The sequence below is a fragment of the Glandiceps talaboti genome, chromosome 22 (genome assembly GCF_964340395.1).
Source record: "Glandiceps talaboti chromosome 22, keGlaTala1.1, whole genome shotgun sequence".
Classification (NCBI taxonomy): Eukaryota; Metazoa; Hemichordata; class Enteropneusta; family Spengelidae; genus Glandiceps; species Glandiceps talaboti.
In genome coordinates this window covers 12,629,397-12,654,205 of record NC_135570.1, presented here as the reverse complement: position 1 = coordinate 12,654,205, position 24,809 = coordinate 12,629,397, and the positions used below count along the sequence as shown (strand labels likewise).

The window sequence follows — 24,809 nt, the reverse complement described above, 5'->3', positions numbered from 1 at the left end:
TGAAGTAAAGCACTTCTCTTTGTGCTACTCTCGTTTATAGCATTCATATCAAGTGTAAAAGTATATTATTTCAATTGGTTTATTTAGAAGCCTAGCATGTGGCCTTTCTAATGTGGTCAATTAGCAAATGAAACTATATACTTTTACACTTGATATGGATGCTATAAACAGTTGTGGTACATACAGAAATGCTTTACTTTGGTGTTATGGGTTGTAAATTATTGTCAGCTTGTATGCACTGTACTCAAATTTGGAAAACCATAGCAAGAAAAGATTTATGTAGTGAAGTGCCTTCATGATGACGTAAGGGTAGGATATGTATGGTTGGATTGGTGGGAGGGAGGGTGTATATATACGTATGGGTTATGCAAACAGGCTTTAGGATGTGAGTTACAGAGTAGGGTATACAGCGCTATCTGGAAAACAGGATTTGGATGGATGACATGGGATGAGGGCAATGCCACTCCAGGAAATAAAGGCATTTTCATAAAATATGGGTTCTGGAGAGTCATTTCAGGATTTTATATCACCTACATTACTTGAAATTTCAGAGAAACATCAAGTTGATCTTGTGCCTTTATAGGGTATCTTTTCTGTGGGCTATTGCATCATGGGAGTAAGCAGAAATAATATATTCATGGTTACACAATGAATATTCATAAGAGGTGTTTTACACTGAATGGAATAAGCACTCAGGAGTCATGAATATTCATATATGGGTGTGGACAGACACTGTTTTGGTGCATGGTATTGAATATAAACACTTCTTTCAGTGACTTGCAAGTTGTATAAATTGACATGATGGCAACAAGAAAATCTGAAATTACAAATGATTGTGCTGTATTGTGGCTAACCAACATGAAGTACATCATACCACAGTGCATACACAACATAAAAATGCAATTGAAACTAGAATATTGCTTTTAGTTCTGAAGAGTGGTAAAACAGTAAATGTATTCATACCCACAAGTAACATAAAGGACAGGAAATGCATTGGATTTCTATAATGTTTTCCATAATGGTTCAACTGGTCACCTGCTCGGTTATTGGCTCGTAAGTTTCCTGTTGAAAGTTTATAATTAAAATTTCACCACGGAACAATGTATGGATAAATGTATATCACAGTTAGTACATGCAGTGTGCAATTCTGTCAATGGCAGTATTTCTGTAGGTATGGATGCCATGGTTTATTGTTTAATTTTAGAAGTACTTGCTGCATTTAAATTAGCGAGTTAAAAATGAAACTTCTATTTAGCATAAACAATGTTCTGTTAAATAAAGTTTCAACTAATAATGAAAGGCTAATGTATTTGGTATCTGTATTTAGAATGCTGTGATATATGAACATGTGGGTATGTGACTGTGTGTGTGTGTGTGTGTGTGTGTGTATGTGTGTATGTGTGTGTGTTTGTGTTTGTGTGTGTGTATGTGTGTTTGTGTTTGTGTGCGCAATGTAGCCAAGGTATGTATGTATGTGTTTATATGTATGTATGTATGTATGTATGTATGTATGTATGTATGTATGTATGTATGTATGTATGTATGTATGTATGTATGTATGTATGTATGTATGTATGTATGTATGTATGTATGTATGTATGTATGTATGTATGTATGTATGTATGTATGTATGTATGTATGTATGTATCTATCTATGTATCTATCTATCTATGTATGTGTGTGTGTGTGTGTGTGTGTGTGTGTGTGTGTGTGTGTGTGTGTGTCTATGTATGTGCATGTAGAACGTTTGTGTCTAACCATTTTGTATGGGTGTTCTTATGACTTAAGTTGGTTCAAGGTATTAAAAGTCACTCTCTTGTGATGTGAGAGTGTACCACATCTTTCAATTAACAGCTGATAGCAATGAATTTGACATTTATGAGGTAAAACGCTAATTATTGTTCAATTGTTCATGTTTTATTTAGGTTCAAGACTTTTGATGTCTCCTGGCCAACATAGTGGACATGAACTTTGTCAAGAAAACCTTCGTCTTTTAAAAGCTGAGTACAAACTTGTGACTGATGAACGAGATCAATATAAGAATGAACTTGACCACTATAAACTACGACTAATGCAACAAAGCAGTAGTAGTGTGGGAAGCGTGGGCAGTATGGATGAAACGGGGACACAACGGTCGTGGCGTGACAGTCATTCGAACAGAGATTACGACAGATTAAAGGATGAATGTCAAAAAGCCAAAAAGGAAGTCGGTGCTTTGAACCATCGGTATATGGAAATAAGTCATAAATGTAAAAATTATGCTGCCGCCTGCGACAGGCAGAATAAGGAATTACGCTCCTATGAACAAGAGTGTTTTGACTTGAAAGCAGAAAAACGACGAGCGCAACAAGAAATTATTGACTTGAAACAACTTCATGATGATGATAAGAGGGAGCTTAATTCCTTACGAGAAATGATCAACCAGAGGGGTTCATCAGAAGTTTTGAATAAGATGTATGACACAGCAATAGAAAAGTACGATGCCATGAAGAAAAGTTACGATGAACTCCGTCGGAGGTATTTAGATAAGGATGAAGAGGTGGCACGATTAAGATCAAAGCATGAAACGAAACAACAGGAGCATGAACAGCTAGTCAAAGACCTTGCCGACACGAGGCAAAAATTCACTTCTATGATACTAAGTAGAGATGAGTTGTTACGAGAAAGGGAGAGAGAACGAGACGAGTGTAAGAAAGCACAATGGAAAGCTGAAAAACAGCGCAGTGAGGCAATGAAAGAAATTGAGAATGCAAGAACTGTAATGGTGCAAGCAAAGAAAGATCTTGCGCGAGTCACGATGGAACGCAACGATGCAATGCAAGAATACTCCAGTGTCATGAGTGAAAGGGATGTGGTGCACAAGGAAATTGAAGCATTGCAGGATGAAGTTCAGGCAGAGAAGAAGAAATGGCAACAACACAAGGGTGCAAACGAGGCGGTGTGCAGAGAGCGTGATGCATTAAAACATGAACTACAAGTAATCATGAAGGAACGTGACCAAGTTATGCGAAAAATTCGCGAGTTAGACCAAAAATATAATGACATAAAAACAGACAAAGTTGAAGTTCTGAAAGAAAGGGACAAGGCTAGGATTGAATTTGAGAAATTCAAATATGAGCGCGACATTGCTCGCAAAGAAAGGACAGAAGCTATGGAAGAACGAGATAAAATATTACGAGAATGCTATGATGTAAAACAACTGCAACAGTTTGCGTCAAGCAACTTTGAGCATGCTCATAAAGAGATTGATCATTTGAAGAAAGAAGTTGAAAGGTTACAGGAAGAACAGAAAGAATCCAATCAAGAAGCTGACATCGCCAAACAAAGGCGTGACTGGGCTTTCTCTGAACGAGACAAAATTGTGATGGAGCGTGAAAGTATCAGGACATTATGTGATAAACTGCGCAGGGAAAGAGACCGAGCTGTTAGTGATTTAGCCGAAGCATTGAGAGACTCTGATGATATCAAACGTCTTAAGAATGTTGCAACCAAAGAACTCAAAGATATCAAGTGAGTCAACAACATTTACTTGTTTCTGTAAAATTTACCATTTCTACTATAATTTTCAAAGTTACATGTCGGGGGTGGGGGGTGGGGGGGGGAGTTTACCCATGTCAGCTTTAGTACATGTGCCAGTGTGCCACCCACTTGATGAACCCATATGTCATATATTTTAAACAAAAAATCTCTATCCCAGTTTAGGCTGTGGTTGTTTGATAGAATTTGTCTGGAACAGTAGTAAGTATGGGCAATCAATAATACAGTTCATGATAGGTAAACTTAAATGCTTTCCTTGCAGACAATTTTCTTGGTTGGCCAATGAAGTATTTTGTAAATAAATATTCAGATATCTTACCTCATTTTTGACTAAAAATAATGAGAATACAGGACAGTGAACTTCATTTTCTATACTGTCCATGTTAAATATACAAAGAGCGAATGTTAATGGAATTAATTGACATGTCAGACAGGGAGACATATTTAGCTGAGATAAACTCATCAATTGAGATTCCGGCATACTTTGTTTGGAGATTAATATGTACAGTAAAGTAGGGTTAACTCATATCATGGCTACAGATCATGGGATAGCATGCAGCATTGAGTATAGCCAATATCTGACGCCAATCTCAAACCACGTCATGTTATTGGATGTCTCTAAGCAAGATTTACTTTAGATAGTGATCTGTTTGTCTGAGTGTGCATGGTTTTAATATTCAGAGAGGTTCTCCATATTTTAAGCCTAGAGGGCAGTATAATAAAAAATTGAATAAATTTGAATGGATTAGAATGATTAATTTGCATAAATGTTCAGGAGGATATTTTATTGGAAAATTCATTCAAAGAATCTGTTTAGGTCTCTGAAAATATATCCCATTTTCATTTGAAGAGAAATGGTCGTGTGAGGAAAATGTCTGATGAAAACTTAGCATATATACTTTAGCAAAATTAATAAATTGTTTTTATAACACATTGTTTTAATGAGATAAAACTTAAATCTTAAACGTTGTATGAAACAAGGAAGCTGTAAAAAAATTTGCAGAAAAAAAATACCTGAAAATATTTTGTATTATTAAGCTATATAGAGTGTTTTGGAATTTCCCCACTTAATTTACTGTCAAATGACCCCATGATAGCCTGTATAATTATGTGCACCTGTACCCCACTAAAAGGAAATCCTTTGGGAAATTAAACTTTATCGCTGTAAAATGCATTGTTAAACACACAATACATATGGAATAAGGAAAACAGGACATTTTGATAGCTGTATGCTTAGACTTTTAAAAGTACATTTTGTGCTTAAGTCATAATTCTGAAGCTTTTATTTTCACATATCAGCCCCTTTTTTGCTGTTTTGGGCATGTTTTGTTTCCACGTGCAGAGCTCGAAATTAGTGGTAGTCTTGGAAATTAGTTGCTGTCTTGCAGTCAATTGACTATTAATACCTCCCAAATGACTACCAAATTCTGAACCTGTGAACATATTTCAGTAAATACAATAACATGTGTAACTCAAACAAACATGTCACAGAAAACATGTTCAAATTTGGACCTGTAATGCTGGATCAGAAGAATACAATTTGTACTCAACTCAATACATCTATACTAGCCATATTATCAAATACCATGACACTGCAACTACAGTATGTTGTTTTCTCTCCTTTAGGGTCAAAATGCAAGTACACGAAGAAAACCAGACCCAAATGCGTCAGCTAATGGCTCATCACAGCAGAGATTCTGCCATTGATGCTGATTCTGGTGAATGGGAAACAGAGACTGTGGAATTAGAAACGGAAGAGGTAGAAACTTAACGTGTATATATATATTGACTAGCTTTCCCAGCAAGGAGTGGGGGACAGGAAATTAGAATGTGGTATGGAAGAGGCAGAGATAGGGGAGGGGACAGGCATGTGTATGCTGTAGGGGATGGGCAGAGCAAGGAATAGGTGTGTATGCTATGCTGTAGGGGAAAGGCAGAGTAGGTGAGGAACTTGAAATGGGTATGCAGTTGGAAAGGAGCAGAGCTGGGGGAAAGGAAGGAGGTATATGCAGTATGAGGAAGAGAGAGCTAGGAGAGGAACGGTATGACTATGTATAACTAATGGAGAGACATGGGAGGTGAGGGGAGAGGAATGCGAAGGAGCAGAGCTCGGGGAAGGGATAGAAATGTAGCTATTACAAAGGGACAGAGCAAGGAGAAGGTACCATACATGAAGTGGATACACTGTAGCAGAGATTCAGAGCTGGGGAGTGAACGGTACACAATATTCTACAATGGGCGAAGTCAAGTGTATGGGAGGTGACAGGAAGTGTATTTGGTGGTTGGGAGGCAGAGGTGGGATATTGGAAGATTGCAGAATAATGAAAGGGAACAGTATTATGCTGTAGAGGAAGGTAGTGTAGGGGAAAGAGACGAGGAGTTGTATATGTTGGAGCATATACATATAACAAATATATACTGTGTGCATTGTGGATACAGAATTTAAAAGAAGAACAATCACCATGACTGTTGCCAAACTGGCTGTAAAATAATCCTATATGTCTGTTTAATGGTATATTACATTACCTTTTATGAGTCATAATCACACTGTTATCTGTCACAGTATGTAATTAATTAAGTGTTGAAACTCTTAAGGTGTGTAATTAGTTTCACAGTAATTGCTTGTTATGTGAAATTGACTGTCATTATCTGAAACACATACCACTGTTAATGGTTAACACTGCATTGTAAAATTTGACATTTGAAATTCAAACTGTCTTTCGTCATCATGTTTGCACCTGGTATTGATTGCTGTACAAACCTAAGCTTAATATAGTTTGATCCTTTCAAAAGCATGGCCATCGGGAAATATTCCCTGAAATTTGATGCTTCTGCATAAAACTGACACATACAAAAGTCGTTGGATTATATCTCTTGGCATTCTCATCAAAACCACCTGGAAATATTCCCCTGAAATTTAGTGCTTCTCAACTGACATGGTCCACAAAATATATGGAGATATCAAAGATAATCAATGGCTTACATCTCTTGGTGTTGTTACAGGAAAATGTAACCAACTTGGGGTTTGAAATCGGTGAGGCCAGGTCGAATCCCCAGAGCCCTGATGACTGCTCAGTCTATATCACTCGAGTCGACAAAGGAAGTATCGCAGATGGAAGACTTAAGTAAGTAGAGGTTGATTGATGTTCAGGTCCAAGGATAAGAGATCGTATCTTGTCATAGAAGCATCACTTTTGTGATGTCTAGGAGCTACCATCTCACAAATCTGATTGGAGTAGGCATGGTAAAGTGTCTGTGTGTCTGTCAGTCCCTATGTATGTATGTATGTATGTATGTATGTATGTATGTATGTATGTATGTATGTATGTATGTGTGTGTGTGTGTGTGTGTGTGTGTGTGTGTGTGTGTGTGTGTATGTATGTATGTATGTTTTTGTTTGTTTGTCTGTTTGTCTGTCTGTCTGTCTGTCTGTCTGTCTGTCTGTCTGTCTGTCTGTCTGTCTATGAAAGACTGAAAGCAAATGCCGTTTGCATTCATGACTTAAATGACAACTTAACACAAAAGGGTAAAACTAAAGACTAAGCAATATCTAGCGTCTGTTGAGTAAATGTAATTATGGCGTCTCAAAACATTGAGGAGTTTTTCTTGTCTACTGTGAATTTCAAAAGGTTTTCATTAGGAAAACTAAAAGATAATGGTAAGACTAATGTGTAATCATGGTGTCTGAAAACACTGGGAGTGTTTTCTATTTTTAAACAAACTTCTGTCTGTTGTGAATTTCAATGAAGTGTTTCATTAGCAAAATGGACAGTTGAAAGTAAGATTAAACGATTTCTAGGTCCTCCCCATTGAACTATGATAGTTGAATGGCCGCAATTGGTTTGCTTGATATTCTTTTCACAATTCTGCAATGAGATTTGAGAAATGTTGGCTTCAGACATGAATTACAACTAAGTACTGCCGCGTGAATAGTACATACACAAAGGTGCGATTTCATCTTTCGTCCAGACTTCTCACAAATCATCCTGTCATAGGTGTGTTAAATTGATAGCCAACTAGAAAATAAAAATGTACACAAACTCCTATGGGACTGTCTGCTCATCCTTTCCAGTGGAAATGAATTATGTGGTATATTGAGTGAATGTATATGTACATTGGATTGGTAACTTCTCCCCACAACCTGTATTTCTATAGTGGTACCAACCATCATGCAGAAAACAAAAGTTTTGGCCAGTCTCTTTATATGAGTAGGGCAAAAACATCCTTTGTTTGATCATTTCTGGAACCATCATGACAATTTTGTTTCTCTTCATAAATGGTGTTTATAAGTCAACCTAGCCGTCCATATGTCTGCACAGTATAATCAAGCATCTTGCAGAAAACTAAATTTTAGGGGTGGGGGGGGGGGTGGGGGTTGGAAAAAGTAGAATTTCAAGTGGTTTCGTTGTTTTACTGTTTAAAGAAAATACAGCAAAGTTTATTTTACCTGTCTTTGACTCTGAAGAAAATCAGGAATTTAATACAATATATGATGTTGTTTACAGAGTGAACGATTGCCTAGTTAAAGTTAACAATGTGGATTTGACGAATGTGGATCCAGTCCGTGCCATACAAGCTGTAAGAAGTGGAGGTGGTGTACTAAATATGGTAAGTCTGTCACATCACAACTGTCGTCTGCTGCTTTTGTATATTTGCAATTCAAACTGGGCATGCTCAGATGCAAAGGATTGTGGGATTATTTTTAGTTGCAATTAGACCTGATCTTGGTTGATCTGAAGGCAAATCCTCCCACAAGATTCTGGATGACCATAGTCGAATTATAATTTGTTATGACAGTTGCGACTGTGATACGAATGTCAGAATATCTAGCGACTGTCTGCGTGGAGAATATTCAGTCCAAAATTCCTTCTGTGTTGAGAATTTACAGTCCAATATTCCCCCTGCATGGAGAATTTACAGTCCCATATTCTTTACCTCTGGTAGGTTATCAAGAGAAAGAGGCCCTCTAGTGGCAAGGTTTTGCAACCCATACGTCTTAACCTGGGGCAGGAACGAGACCATGGTATTACATTTGAGCAGGGTATCTTTATAAGCCGTGTTAGTTCTCATTCCCCAGCTGCCAGGGACTGTAATTTGACTGTTGGAGATCGTGTTATAAATGTAAGTCTGCAGTTTTATTATATTCCATATTTTAAAGGGAACACCACTCCAGGAAATAAAGGTATTTCAAAAACTTGTGGTTTCTGATTTCATATCCCTTCAATTTGCTCGATTGCTAATAAATACCCTTCACCTCCATTGTTCCAGCAGTGATGTCCCATTGGACTTAGCAGGCATGCATATGTATTAGATGAACAATAAATATTCATGACTGTGTGTCTTGACGTATTTAACACTTATGAATCATGAATATTGAATGATGTTCAACTGAAAGAAGAATAGATGTGAGAAAGAGTCTCAATTTGGTGTTCTTTAGCAACCGAACCAAACTTATGTGATGTAAAATCATGAAATGACTCTCCAGAACCCAATCTTGATAAAAAAAACATACTTCTAGTTCCAGGAGTGGTGTTCCCCCCTTAAGGTGAAGTATGGGGAATTCTAGTGTGCATTTAATCTGTGCCTGGTTAAATTTGGCAATTTGTTGAAAAAGCTGAAGAATTGAGATTTTCATCCCTGCTAGACTAAATGATTATGAACTATGATCAAATGTCTACAGACATCTCTGATACATAATTTGTAATATTTCTGGTTGTTTCAGGTTAACGGCTCACCAGTTGAGAATAAAACCGCAGCAGAAGTTGAAAAACTATTACTCCATGCAGGTGATACAGTGGCATTATCCATACTCCGCAGTCCAACTATGTCCACAGCGAGTGGAAATAGTATGTTGGATTCACTCAAGGAAAAGGATTCAAAATCCTCTCGTTCAAGTCTGGTTCCATCTCCTCTGTATGGAGACGGCTTTGTACACTTTCATGACCCTAAAGCTATCAAACATGCCAGCATACAGACTGATGAACTATACTATGCCAGTGTACAAACCGCAAACAAGTATTGTGCTAGTGCTAAAACTGGGGAACCCTTCAATGTTCAAAGTAGTAACACTGCAAAGGTGGATAAATCATATCAACAACAACAACAACAACAACAACAACAACAACAACAACAGCGCTTTCAGTCCTTTGCCAAAGAAGTTTCAAAACAAGCAGATCCTCCGGCACCACCCAAACACAGGGAAAGCCCAAAGTACAGAGATCCGCCAAGTTTTGTTCCTCCACCACCACCAACAGAGTCACCAGATGATGACAGTAAGTTAGAATCACTTCCACGCATCAGGAAACATCCAAGGAAAAGGGAAGGAAGGGGTTGGCACAAGGAAGAAAGTGGGGGCACATGGCCTAAATCGCAAGGACCACCTGAGATGTATGAACTTGAAGGCCAAGGCTTTTACATAATACATAGGAGACCGAAAGAAAGAAAGACAATTTTAGCAAATGGTTACGAATCGGTGTATGCACCAATGTATAAGGACAATAGTAATGGTGAAACGCCACCTATTCCTCCAGATAGGAACTCCTCACTCAAGGCCTCATTCAGGCACAGTAGACAGTCATCAACACATTCTTCAGATTCAGGGAGTACACTTGTGGCCGACAACCTGACGCCAAACCATACACCGACACCCTCTTCTATAACGATTACACCTAACCACACGCCGTCGTCTTCAGTAGTGTCAAACGGTCCACAAAGTCAAAACTTGAATGGAATAAACAAACATTCTGAGAAGGAACCAGAAATTATACATTTCCAATCGAATTCATCTCCAGCCACACCTGTTGATTATTCTGTGGTTTCAGCATACACCGCCATTGCGTCAACTGTTGAAAAGCGTACAGCGTCAGCAGCATTAAAAGATAGAAAGGATGACCCACGTGCTCATAGCTTGGATGCCAGTATGATGCCGAAACCAACACAATTGGAGCTAAATAATGTCTATGCGCCACGGAACACATTACCTCCACTTGTGGCGTCAGATGTTACACTTTGTACCGAAGCGTCAATATCACCAGGCATTGGTTACACTAGTAATGGAATACGGACCTCGCCTTATTCCCACCCTTCACCCAGTGTTGCAACAACAACAGTGTTGCGATTTAGAAACGTTCCATTCTTCACTGCCAGTAGCCGTGTTGTATCACCTGCCAACCAGCCAGCTATTGCCACAGGGCCTCCTGTTCCCAGATACTCGACGCAGTCACCCAAGCTACGGTCTAAAATTCAACCTTTATCATCACAGCACAGAGACACAGATCGGGGCGGATCTGACTCGCCCAACAGTATACTGTCCGATGAGTTCTCATCAGGCAGCCCTGGATCCTCACGTCATGACATTGATAGGAGCATGGATTTGCCGTATTCTCCTTCTCACAGTCCACACAAAAGTGGCCATCCTCCATATCCGAGTTATGATGGCACCGATCACAGTTCACTGCCACCAAATAAGGAATACAAGTATACTACAAGGATAAAAATCCCAGCCAAGAGTCCTAGTATTCTTTCCGGTAGTTCCTTTGATAAAAGTACTGGGAGTTCTTTATCTATGACACTGTCAGACAGAAGTAGTCCAATTTCTCCTACAATTCCAGAATGTTCAGTTCCTTCATCTCAGAGTTCAGAAAGCTCATTATCCAAACTGTCTAACCAGGGCAGTCAAGCCATATCACGACAGCTTCAACCCAGGTGAGTACACTATCATATTATAATTGATGTTTACATGTAATATGCCATATTCCAGTTATCAGAAAGACAAAAGATTTCATAGTTTGGCCACTTGGAGTGCTGTTCAGAAGAAGCTTTTAGACCAGAAGTAAGGGCCATGATTGTTGAGTACTGTCACCTCCTTCAAAAAGTTGTCACTTTCCCTGTGTATCACAGCAGTATTGGTTGCATTTTCAGCCAAAGTAGGGCGCCTTCATGAGATCAAGTATTCCACTAACCCTTGCCACTAATCCTGCCCCTTTTCTTGTAGGTCTGAGCAACCAAGATGCATTTTAATTGAGAAGACGGTGGAGCCATTAGGCATTTATATAAAGCAGGGTCCTAAAGGTGGTATATTTGTCAATTCAGTCAATGATGGCAGCCAAGCTGCTAAACATGGTTTAGAGGAGGGAGACCAGATTTTAGAGGTAAGATGTGTCGATGTAGTGTATGAAAGGCTTTTTTTTAAAAATATTCTACTTAAAGTGGCCATATGGATGACAAATTGATGTTTGGATTTTTATTTATAAAACAACTTTACTATGGCTTCCTACTTGAAAACAGAATGTGAAAGAACATATACCAAGTCCTTGTTTGTAACTGTAAATTGCCCCCCCCCCCCAATTTAAAATGTGTAAAATGTTTGTTTTTGTACGTACAATAACAAACTTTTCAGACACTTTTGAGCTTTTTGCAATTTATTGAGTTACAAACTTGGAGTTGGTATATGTTGTTTCACATTTTTTTTTCAAGTAGGATATTATAGTAAAGTTTTATGAGTAAAAAAAATCCAAAATAAATACCCCATTTGTCATCCATATGGCCACTTTAAAGCATGATAAAGTACATGTATATCAAATATTTCAGGAAGTTTCCCACTGTCTATAAATGACAGTTTGTTGTCAGTGCATGTGTTTTGATGTTAGTATTTGTATGTCCATTTGTGTGTGTGTGTGTGTGTGTGTGTGTGTGTGTGTCTGTCTCATGTATGCCTCTGTGTTTGTGTGTGTTTGGGTGTCTGTCTATGCCTCTGTCTCTGTCTCTGTCTATGTCTGCCTCTGTGTGTATGTGTGTGTATGTGTGTGTGTGTGTGTGTGTGTGTGTGTGTGTGTGTGTGTGTGTGTGTGTGTGTGTGTTTCTGTGTGTGTTGTTATTTCAAGGCTTTCGTCATCATTCTTTTGTAATTCTTAAATGTATAATTCTCCATTCCAGTACAATGGTATTAATTTAAGATGTGCAACATACCCTCAGGCAGCCAACATACTCCGACAAGGTGGAGATAGTATCACTATACTTGCCCAGTATAACCCCAAAAGTAAGTCAGCAAATCATCTATTTTCATGTTATTCTTGAGAAAAAGACACATGGAGTTATGAAACATAACATATAAATTGAGGAAAACAAAAAGATGCATCGAATAGCTCTCTGCTTTTGGACACTGGTGGCGCTGATTTACTTATGCAGTATCTGTTGTTTGTTTGTTGTTTTTCTTGTATGACCAGAAATGAAAGACGACAATCGGGAATCCAGTTCCAGTGCTCACTCAACACCAACTGCAACGCCAGGTAGTACGGCAACAAACTCACCCACTACCAGTCAGTCACAGATGGATTCATCAGCTATGTCAGAATCTGGGACAATGACACCACCCTCTCCTGCAAGTGGTGCAAATTTGAGTATGAGGTATGCAAATTACTTGTTGACCTCAAAGGTCGTATATCCTGGCATCCTTTATGCAAATTAGTGTTAAGATTTCTATCTCTTACAAATCAGCTATTTTGAATGAAGTAGCTTTTTCAAAACATCTATGTGAATGTAAATTAAAAGACATCAATATATATATTTCTGTAGATTTACATCCGGGAACTTTTAAAAACAAGAAAAATGATGGACTTCAACAGTAACAAAAGTATTGCCTACAACTGTTATCAGTAGTTTTCCTCCAATATTCTCTGTAGATATAAAAACTGTCCAAACTGCTGTGCGCTAAGCAAGGATGTATAGATGCTACAAGAAAATTCAAATTGTTTGTGCATTGTCACATGCCACCCTACTGTTATGAGACACACTACACACAACAGCAGCCACCCATATATGTTCTCGTTTGTTAATTAACTGCCTTACTTGATTTTTTTTTGCAGTCCTGTAATGATGTCTCGCATCACAGGACGAGATATATTTGCACCTCAGTCTAAGATGTACACTCGGAAGTTCTACCCCAACGCCTCTCCTAGCATCGGCATTGGGACACTCAGTGACAGTATGTCAGACACCCTATCCCTGCATAGTCTACCCCCACCATCTGAACCTAGATTTGTGTTCCTTAAGAAGACATCACCAAGTTTGGGAATCGGGATAATTGGTGGGAATGCAGTGGGAGTGTTTGTGTCGGATATCCAGCATGATAGTGTGGCTAATAGCCCCGAAGGTCTCCAACAGGGAGACCAGATATTGGAGGTGAGTGGAGAGATATGAGATTTGGAAGACTACTCATATACCTAGTGAACAATTAACCTCTGATTGTGCAGTGTATAAAGTTGTAGTCACCTGTTCTCACATTTATGCAAATTTTATAATATAATAATTATCGTATCAGTAGAAAATTCAGTAACCTCTGATTGTGCAATGTATGAATTTTTACAACCACCTGTTTTCCTTAATATGCAAATGTGATGATAATACATTACCAACAGGAAATATTCATTAGCTGCTGATTGTGCAGTGTGTTACATTATACAACCACCTGTTTTCACAAAGATGCAAATTTGATAAATGATTCATTATCTTTGGGAATATTCATTGATCTCCGATCATGCATTGTATAACCTCATCAATAATTGGTACCATCGCAGTTTTAAATAAGATTGATCTTTTCTCTAACAGTTCAATGGAATCGATTTAAGGTCAGCCACTGCAGAGCAAGCAGCGTTAGAACTTCAGAAGCCAACAGAAACAGTGTCTCTTCTTGCACAGAGTAACATTCCAAGTAAGTGATTTCAGTTTTATATCAAACTTGGCACAAAATTGAGATTCTACAGATGGTATATAGTTTAACCGAGTAGCAGACAGTGATGACTGCGTTAGAGGAGATGGAAGTTGTATGGTAAAGCTCAATCCTGTCAGAAATACTGATCAAAGTGGCAGAAGTTGGTGGCAGCCTTGTGTCCTTGCCTAGACCAGGAGAATTAGCTTTAGTTTTGATAGAAAAGTTGTTCAAATTCAAATAAATTTGTCACAAAGATGAACTTCTATAATGGGCACATGGTGTAAAGCGTTTGATAGAAAAGTTGATAGTGAAATATAGTCAAGTTGAAATAATTCCGATGATTTGATTTGTCTACTTTGCTTTGAAGTATGGTACGAGTTTACCTAAAGGGTCTACTGAGCGTTCATGTCTTACATGTGTAAAGCAGCTCTAATATCTCTGTTTCTTTCTTGATGCAACAGAATTCAAGAAAATCATTGACCAACCCTGTGATGCCTTTTACATCAAAGCGTTAATTGACAGACCTGGAGAAACTGAGGGTGAACTTAATGTAAAAAAAGATCAGGTGTATTTTGTTGATGATACCATGTTCAAAGGAAACTTTGGTATGTGGAGAGCCTGGGAAGTTGGTAACCAAGGTGAAAGGAGGGAATGTGGCCATATTCTCAGTAAATATGTGTAAGTTCTACATCTAAAATTCATTAAGTTCAATGTTGAAAATTCCTTGCTCATCATGTTCTTGACTTTTCCACCATATAGCATGACTGAAGTGAGGTTTCAGTAGTGCACCAGACCAATCTGATAAGAAGGTGACAGAGAGGTTGGCTAGTTTACACCAATCTTGTAACCTTTAATTTTGTCTGAATTTCACACCAGCAATACGGTACCGTAGGAATACAAGGGTATCAGTAATGTGTATCAGTGTTACTACAAATTCACAATTTCTCTGCTATGTACAGGCTTGAGCAAGAAATTATGAGAAAACGCAGCTTTACTGATGTGTTGGCAGAGGATGAATTGAGGAATGCCTCATCAAGGAGAGGATCAGCATCTGCAAGGAGGAGTTTCTTTAGACGGAAAAAACATCAACGGAACAATTCAAAGGATAGCCGTGAACTGAGTTCCATGGATGGGTCAATGAGTACTAGTTGTGATAGCGTACCCATACAAGAAGGTAAGCTGTAAGTCCCTCATTAGAATGACCACTTCGTGGAGTCATGATGGGTGAATGGCTAGCGTGACCGGCTTGGAATCTACTGGTTGCAGGTTCGAGCCCCGTTGCTGCCTGCTGTTTGTTTCTGAGTGGCTAAAGTCCTTGGGCAAGATTTGAACCACGACTGTGCCTCAGTCAACCCAGCTGTATAACTGGGGACCTGGTAGGATGTAGGTTGCAATGTGAAGGCTTTAATCCTATGTGCTTAAATGGCTGCAATGGATTGTATGCTCCCTGGGGAGTTGAGGAAGACTAAAGGGCCGTTGTGCCATTCTGATCCGAGCCAGGGGTAATAATTGTAAAGCGCTTTGAGCACGGAGTGGGAAAGCTCTATATAAGAAACCAACATTATTATAACATTATAACCACACCTTTTGGATCAAATGGATTATTCATAACTTGAGAATGATAGGATCATACCATTTTACTCTTAAGTTTCAGAGAGAAAAAATTGGAAAATGGGTCTAAAGGTATCAAGAAAGATGGAGCAAGGGGTCTAATTTTAAGAAATACCTTCATCAGTATAATCTTCAGAGTATTGTAAGAATTGTTGTAAAACTTATATTGAAGTAAGAAGAGTTGAATTGAATCTTGGTGTTATTTCTTTCAGATTTCAGTGTGCCAACATATCAAAGAGTGGAAAGATTAAATAGTAAGTAGAAATTATGTTTCTTGCTGCTTAAGGCCAAGTAAAAATAATTGTATGGTTTCAATTACATACTTCAAAAATAGTTTTGATCAGTTCCTAAAAATTATATTGTTGAAATCTAAATAAGCTGGTGCTTCTCTAACAGCACACCTAGTGGCCAAACTATGAGATCTTTTGTTTTTCAAATAGCTGGCATAAGGTGTATATATATATATATGGTCATGTTAATTTATTGTGTCCACAGGCTTGGTGTTGACTATCAAATCAACCATCCAACTTCCCGTTTAGTGTAACATTAGTTTGGAGTTTGTTCTGGTATAAAAGTGTAAATGAAAACATTTCAACAAATAATTTGTTGCTGGGAGAGGCTCAAAGATATCCTATGATATTTTTTGAAGATGAGAATTCCGAGAGACAATTTGAAAATGTAATTTTGTAATTCTTATTGCCTTTGTGCAGGTAAAGTAAAACGTCCAGTTCTGCTGCTTGGGCCATTTGTTCATGCTGTTACTGAAAAATTGAAGCTGGAATCACCTAATAAATTCTCAAGGTGTCTCCCAGGTGAGTTGACAGTGTTTAGCTAATATGAAAGCTAGAATATTTTATGGTTGATGAGGAATGGGATGGGAGGGTTAGATCTGTTTCTCCGTACTTTATAAAATAATGAATTACTGCAAATTATCAACAAGTGTGCAATAATGGTTTTTATTGATATGTAAACTTTTTATGCTCTCATCGATTGAAAAAAAAAATCTCATCTTAGTCTACGACATCCATCTTTAGAGGGGAATGCCACACCAGGAAGTAGAAACATTTTCATGAAGGATAAGTTCTGGAGAGTCATTTCACGATTTTACATCACCTACAATTACTTGCTTTCAGAGAAACATGTACGGTAGTTGATCTTGTGTATTTATTGGGTGTCTTTGCTCATGTGGCCAATGAATGATTGGAATCAGCAGAAATTATATATTCATGGTTGCACAATGAATATTCCTGAGTCCTGAGTGCTTATTTCCTTCAGTGTAAAACATCTTTCTATAGATCTGTTGGACAACAGCTTTTCACATATAATGTAGACGTATTTATTCGGTGCAGGAAAAATTTGGTGGAATAGCTCTTTAGGAGTTGTCAGCCCACTGTATTCAGTGCAACTAATGTTGATACCCTACGCAACAACTTTATAGAAATATGATTTAGTATCATAACAGGTTATATTTCCATGGAAATGCTTTTGTGTGTATTCAACTAAAAGAAATCCAGGTATGATTACAGTAAATTTTAGTCCAAATCTGAACTTAAGTGCTTTTAGTTATTAATAATGTTGAATTTCATGTGTTTATTTAAAATGTTTGTTTTTTGTTTTCCAGAAATTATGAGGGCAACTGTGCAGACTATGGAGAAGGGGATTTCAGAGTGTCTGTTTGTTGACTACAGGCGATGTAGAGACCACTTTGAATGCATTACCGTTGCTGCTATCAAAGAAATTTCTAGCAAGGTAGTGTTTCCATGACTACAAATAGGTTTATTTTCTCCAGGTTATAAATTGATGAATTGTTGTTAGTGAAAATTAGTCTCTGTTATTTTGCTGTGTTTCTACTTTACTTAAAAATCTGGATTGTTTCTACTTATGTTACCACAAGTAGTTGGAACTTGTTACAGAAGCATACATAATGACAGATCTGTTTGTCTTTAGATGTTTCTTTCCCCACCACAACTCATACCACTACTACCACCACTACCACTATCCCAACCACCACCACACTTTGTACAATTGCTACCACAAAAAACCATCACTGCTACCATCCCAACCACCACAACTAGCACTATCACTACTGCAACTTGTACCACTACTACCACAACAACCACTACTACCATCAAAACAACTCGTACCTCTACCACAACAACCACCACTACCATCGAAACAACTCACACCACTACTACCTCCCCCACAACCACCTTAACCACCACCACTGCCAAACCCAATCCCAAAGCTATATCATAGACTACTGGTGTAACATATTCCCAAGCCACATCATTAATAATATGTTACTTTGTTCATCTTATTCAGGATTGTCATTGTATACTGGATATTTGTCCATCTGCTGTGGAGAGGTTGCACAGAATTCATCTATTTCCTATTGTTATATTTATGAAACACAAATCAGCCAAGCAAATCAAGTAAGTATGGCTACTAGAGTGTTTAGTTATGTACATGGACTTCTTAGCAAAGTTATTGATGTGGAGAAAGCAATGAAGAAAAGTGTTATTGTGCACTTGATATGAATACTATAAACAATTGTTGCAACAGTGCAAAAGCTGTACTTGGATGCTATTGGTACACTATATAGTGATTCAATAACTGAAAATCTAACTACTGGTGTACATTTTATTTTTGATTTCAGAGAACTAAAAGACCCCAGATTCCTGAGTGATAAACTATCCATGAAACAGGCAAAGGAGATGTTTGAGATTGCCAGCAGAATGGAAAATGAATTTAGACATCTATTTACAGGTGAGAAATTTTTGATGACTTTCAGTCATCTTGATAAGGGAAGGCATCGAAATCAAGTGCACCGTAATTACGCGTAGTCACGAGTAGCGACGAGTAGCTCCGCGTAGCTCCGATGTACTACGGTGAATATTCATGAGTTTTGACGCATATTCATGAACTTTACGTTGTAGACAATAGAAAGTAAACACCTATTGTCCGTCATTCAAGAGTCCAAACTACGACCATTTACGCGTAGTCTCGATCCAGGGCATGCCTTTTGAGGCGAGCGATCGCTCCGCTCGCCTACCGCTCAACGCTCGCGCAAATTAAAATCCACGAGCCCCAACCAACCTGTACAACCGTCTGATTTTATTTTATATCATTTTTCAGTATGTGGTTACCATAAAAATCAACGTTTGTTTGGTAAAATTACGTGGTGGGAGCGTGGCACACTTCCGTGTTCATAATCGTCGATCAGCTGAAGTCGGCGCTGTCACTCATCACCATATACGCACACTAAAATTTGCATTTTGCTACCCTTATATGGAAAAAATAGTGACGTATTGGAAGCGGGATATGAATGATGTCATGGCATATCGTGAATATTGATCAGCTCAGTATGCATGGAGATTTCAACTTTCGCATCATTGCAAATTGCGCAATTTCGATTGATACGGTGACTGTTTGGAGTTCTCGTTTTCAGCAATCCATCGATGAGTTTTTAGTTTTAAATTCCGATCGGCCTAGTTTTGTTAGAACGGGGTTTTTGGAGACCATCCTACGTGAATGTCTCCTCCCCCCGATCCGGAACATGAACAACAACTGCGATTTATAGTCGCCACACAAAGTACATGCCCAGAGTTCCGACGATAGCTTGGTGATGTGTTCGAGGGCATTGAAAGAATGACAATAAAATAAGATCAATTATTTTACAAAAACAATGAAACTGCGTGTTGGAGATTATGAAATAAAAACCCGGGAATTTCTCTGAAAACTGCACGAGAATAATAAGATAAGATGGGAAAAATATCGACAGATTATTTTTATTTGTATTTTGTCCGATGATCTTTTCAACTGCCGACCACGGCTGTTTTACCTCCATGACTTTATCGACTGCTGTAACATATAAAATATTTGCTCGAATTTTCGCCTTGCCGTGATTTCTAAAACAAATTAGGTCTGCTGCTCAGACGTGAACGGATCTCGCTACTTTTACTTTAGTCGGCGACACCGGTCGTCGGATCTGTGTGCAGGCACTAGGTGGGGTTACGTGTTTTGTCTCGGATCGAGTGAATGGTTACAAATTAGTCAAATTAGTAAAGGGAAGGGATAGAGGGAGAGCAACTTATTATTTTATATAGATGTAGCCACACTTCCGTACCTTTTCTTAAAAGCATCAAATCATAGATACGGCGAATTTGAAATTCATAGATTTTGGAGTACATGTAGAGGTAAAGATGGAGCGCTCTACGTTTGAGATTTTGTCACGGACCCATCCTGAACAACGGACTCGCCCACAAATCATGGAGAGAACGCGCAAGCCCTTTATCACACGATCAATCGAAGTTCGATGGGTACGAACATTTTTGGTTATTTTCATTTCGAATAGAATTCATTAGTCGGAAATTAACCATTTTTTCATTGTAGTGACATCTCGTCGTACTGGTTTTATCATGACGTAATTTAAAGTGTCACAATAGTGTCCGTGAACGAAGCGAAACGGTGTGTGTTTTAATACTAATCCATTGATCAGAGCCTGCTTCAAGTTCGCGGCAAACTAACTTTGTGATGGCATAATTTTATTTTCACAACAAATTCGTATTTGATTCTCTTTTGTCGAGTTGTAAAAATCATGGTTGGCGATACTCGTTACAATGTTACGATAATCTTACAATGTTACGTCCGTGATATGCATCAATCACAAACTTCGAATCGACATTTCTACCAGTACGCTTGTAAAAGATTTATTTAGTGTTGAAACTTTTCTTGCGTATTGAAATGTGTTTGGTGAATATCTACCATGAACATGTGAACACTTGTACTCATAAGAATAGTACAGAACTAGTTTCATCAGCACATTACTGGCTGGATTGCGTGGTTTTTGGTGACGATTGAAAACTACGACCAACTACGACCAACTACGATACAGAATGATGTCATCATTGGAAACACGGAAGGTGAGAATCGCTATCTATTCTGTGTTGGCGACCACAACTACGCGTATCTACGCTCAAAGACGACATCGTTAAGGGACACAAAGAAAGGTGAACTGATTATCTATTGTCAGTTATTCATGAACTTAAACACCTCATTATCTCCTGTTTCACGTAGTATATCGGAGCTACGCGGAGCTACTCGTCGCTACTCGTGACTACGCGTAATTACGGTGCACTTGATTTCGATGCCTTCCCTAAGACATCATTCACTCACATCGATGACCTCATTCACTCACATCGATGACATCATTCACTCACATTGATGACATCATTCATTCACATTGATGACATCATTCACTCACATTGATGACATCATTCACTCACATCGATGACCTCATTCACTCACATTGATGACCTCATTCAATCACATTGATGACATCATTCACTCACATTGATGACATCATTCACTCACATTGACATCATTCACTCACATTGATGACATCATTCACTCACATTGATGACATCATTCACTCACATCGATGACCTCATTCACTCACATCGATGACCTCATTCACTCACATTGATGACATCATTCACTTACATTGATGACATCATTCACTCACATTGATGACATCATTCACTCACATCGATGACATCATTCACTCACATCGATGACCTCATTCACTCACATTGATGACATCATTCACTCACATTGATGACATCATTCACTCACATTGATGACATCATTCACTCACATTGATGACATCATTCATTCATATTGATGACATCATTCATTCACATTGATGACATCATTCACTCACATTGATGACATTCATTCATATTGATGACATCATTCACTCACATTGATGACATTCATATTGATGACATCATTCACTATAATTGATGACATCATTCATTCACATTGATGACATCATTCACTCACATTGATGACATTCACTCACATTGATGACATCATTCATATTGATGACATCATTCACTCACATTGATGACATCATTCATTCACATTGATGACATCATTCATTCACATTAATGACATTCACTAACATTGATGGCATCATTCATTCACATTGACATCATTCATTTACATTGATGACATCATTCACTCACATTGATGACATCATTCACTTATATTGATGACATCATTCACTTATATTGATGACATAATTCACTCACATTGATGACATCATTCACTCACATTGATGACATTCACTCACATTGATGACATCATTCACTTATATTGATGACATCATTCATTCACATTGAATATATCATTGAACTTGAAGACATCATTCACTGTAATACATTAATGACATTGTTCACTCACATTAATGATGACCTTCATTTACGTTTTTGGTGACATTCACTTACATTGATGACATCATTCATTCATGTTGTTAACAAGTATATACACGTATGTATATCTTTACCTACAGTACAATAACATCAGCCTCTGATAAAAAAATATTTTATTGCATTCCATTTATTTGTTGTTTATCTCAATTTTTTCAGCAATTGTTCAAGGAGGCAACCTTGCAAGATTATGTATGCAAGTCAAGAGAGTGGTGGACCAGGAGCAGGCTAAAACGTTATGGGTTCCCTCAGGCAAATTTATTTGAAGTGCATCGTTGTGACGACATAGTACACAGTTTTGTGACAAGATGACATTGTACACACAGTTTGATGACAGATAGTGATGACATCATAAGCATGAAATGCTGGCATAGACAAATTGTGCTGTATTACCATCACTGTGAAATGACAGCAGTGAAAATTTGGACTTTCTACATTCACCCATATCTTCACAGTCATGGCTGACAGATTGTATTTTGAATTCTTAGAATTTTTAGTGTTTTTGTTGTCCGAATTGTACTATGAAAACTACGTATTGTTTTACTTTGTGTAAATCAAGATTTTCATCAAGTTTGGTCCAAAATGGAATACAGAATCTATCATTTCGACATTTTAGCCAAGTTTTGTCCAAAATGGAACACAAAATCTCTCATCTTGTCATGTTTGTCAAGTTTTGTCAAAAATGGAACACTGAATGTTTTATTTTGACAACCATCTGGTATAACAAGGGTATGTTCTTCTTACAATATAGCTTACTGTAACACACAAGATGATCATGTCATTACTTCTTAACCAAGAATCAATGTGTTTGTTCTGTTTGGTTGCTATGGTAGTCAAGATGCTACTAGCTTACTGAAGATGTTATTAGCTTCAAAAACGTGCAAGATTTTGAAAAAATGGCTCTTAGCCCAATAATGAACTATCAATGAAACAGAGTTTATTATTAGCTCCATAAAGAGGTACAGGACTTGAAAAATAATAATGTGTAAATCTGGAAAATTATTTTCAAGAACTAAAATAAGTTTCTTATGGAAAAAAACCTCCCACTTGTATGGTGGGAACGTTTTGTCTTTCAAGTGTAGAGTTTTAGCAAGTTTTATTCAGCACTTTAAAGTATTGAAGTATAAACTTTGTCTTAAAAATGTGCTGCTGGCGGCTCTTTTCAAGGGAAGATTTATTTGTATGTCTTTAAAATTAGTGAAAAATCATGAATGAATTCAAAACATTGATTCATTGAATACAACAGTGTTCAGAACACATTTGTATGGTGACATTTCATTGGTCAGAAATTCAACATGGCTATAGAATGTTGGTAGTCTGGACAATCCAAGGATGCCTTTTAAAGCAGGTTTATTGAGAAGATTTAGGCTCTCAGTACAAATCAAAAGATGTTCCAAAGCAATAAAGTTGAAGGAAAAATTATGTCAAGATGTAAAAAATTGTATGTTTTAATGCCAATTCTCCTGAGGAAATGTCAATTTATGTTATTTTTAAGAAGCAGGTGTGATAAATATGATAACAGGTTTTCTTTTCTGGAAATCTTTGTAGTTAGCTTTTAAAAAACCCAGTCATTCTTTATGGAGACTATAGTAACAGCCATTATTTTTAACAGGGAAACCATGAACAAAATGTTACTCTGTTTTATAAATGAGTGTTTCATGATGTTTGCAGTTGTATGACACTGTTTGCCATATGCATGGGTTTACTAGATCACAGTGAAACAATATGTCAGAACTTGAACATTTTATCTTGGGAAGTTAGAAGGGATGGGGGGTATTGGGGGAGGGGGTGTCAGGCATATGAGGAATGTCCTGCCTTTATTTTTTAGAGAAATTGCAATTCATGTGGCTGCCTGAGTGGTTTCAAGGAACAAAATGTGAAACTGAAAGTGTAGATTATGGTGTACTTGTGATTTGCTACATTTGTACACATATTGTACTCAAAATGACAACATTTTCTATATATGGTCAAAACAACAGCAACTGAATACCATATATGGTTTAACAAAAAATGACATGCCATATATGGTAGTGTAAGAGACAAGTCGAGTTGTATGATATGGTTACTGTAAAACAACACTTCCAAGTGGCACAGTCTGTAAACTGAGCCCTCATATGCTCTGAATTCAATGTACAAAGTGCAAATACACAAGACACACTAAAGAAAGTTCAATCAATCAGTGAAGTAATACAGAAATCAGACTTTGCTGCTATGCCAAGCAGCAAATTGACAATATTTTCTATATATGGTGAAAACAACAGCAACTGAATACCATATATGGTAACAACAATGACATGCCATATATGGTAACATCAGACATGGAAGAACCAAATATGGAAGAAAAAGTGAAATGCCATGCCATGCCAAAGAGTACAACGCTTATTCAGCAGACAGATAATTATGCAAAATAGATTCAGACAGCTATTAGACTTGTTGCGAAGAGAAGTAACAGGTAGCTGAATCATGAAAGTCTTGATAATTTGACATTCATCTCCAGTTGTAAATTTTTTTGGAAATCTTGAAAGATGTATCCAAAATTGTCGCCATTTCCAGACTTTGATCAAGTTGTTCTGGAATATGATCATGTGAACTTATTTGTATATATAGAGAGTTATCACTCTCGATTCCTGCTACAAAGAGGGTAACACAGAACAACAAAAGGGACACTTTTATTCCTGTTG

At 37.7% G+C, this 24,809-nt stretch overlaps 1 protein-coding gene across 1 annotated transcript in view; it reads left to right on the top strand.

Moving 5' to 3' along the window:
- Positions 1-23,890, top strand: part of LOC144452341 (disks large homolog 5-like) — a 100,528-nt gene extending 76,638 nt beyond the window's left edge. The window contains exons 3-21 of the mRNA XM_078143422.1: positions 1,926-3,510; positions 5,164-5,296; positions 6,541-6,662; positions 8,043-8,145; positions 8,482-8,658; positions 9,260-11,241; positions 11,531-11,687; positions 12,472-12,574; positions 12,762-12,942; positions 13,401-13,716; positions 14,143-14,245; positions 14,707-14,923; positions 15,205-15,419; positions 16,069-16,110; positions 16,567-16,668; positions 17,478-17,605; positions 18,179-18,288; positions 18,513-18,622; positions 22,288-23,890. Of these exons, the coding sequence (XP_077999548.1) occupies positions 1,926-3,510; positions 5,164-5,296; positions 6,541-6,662; positions 8,043-8,145; positions 8,482-8,658; positions 9,260-11,241; positions 11,531-11,687; positions 12,472-12,574; positions 12,762-12,942; positions 13,401-13,716; positions 14,143-14,245; positions 14,707-14,923; positions 15,205-15,419; positions 16,069-16,110; positions 16,567-16,668; positions 17,478-17,605; positions 18,179-18,288; positions 18,513-18,622; positions 22,288-22,394 (5,993 nt within the window). The 3' untranslated portion in view covers positions 22,395-23,890. The remainder of the gene's footprint in view (positions 1-1,925; positions 3,511-5,163; positions 5,297-6,540; positions 6,663-8,042; positions 8,146-8,481; positions 8,659-9,259; positions 11,242-11,530; positions 11,688-12,471; positions 12,575-12,761; positions 12,943-13,400; positions 13,717-14,142; positions 14,246-14,706; positions 14,924-15,204; positions 15,420-16,068; positions 16,111-16,566; positions 16,669-17,477; positions 17,606-18,178; positions 18,289-18,512; positions 18,623-22,287) is intronic.
- Positions 23,891-24,809: the final 919 nt, after the last annotated feature.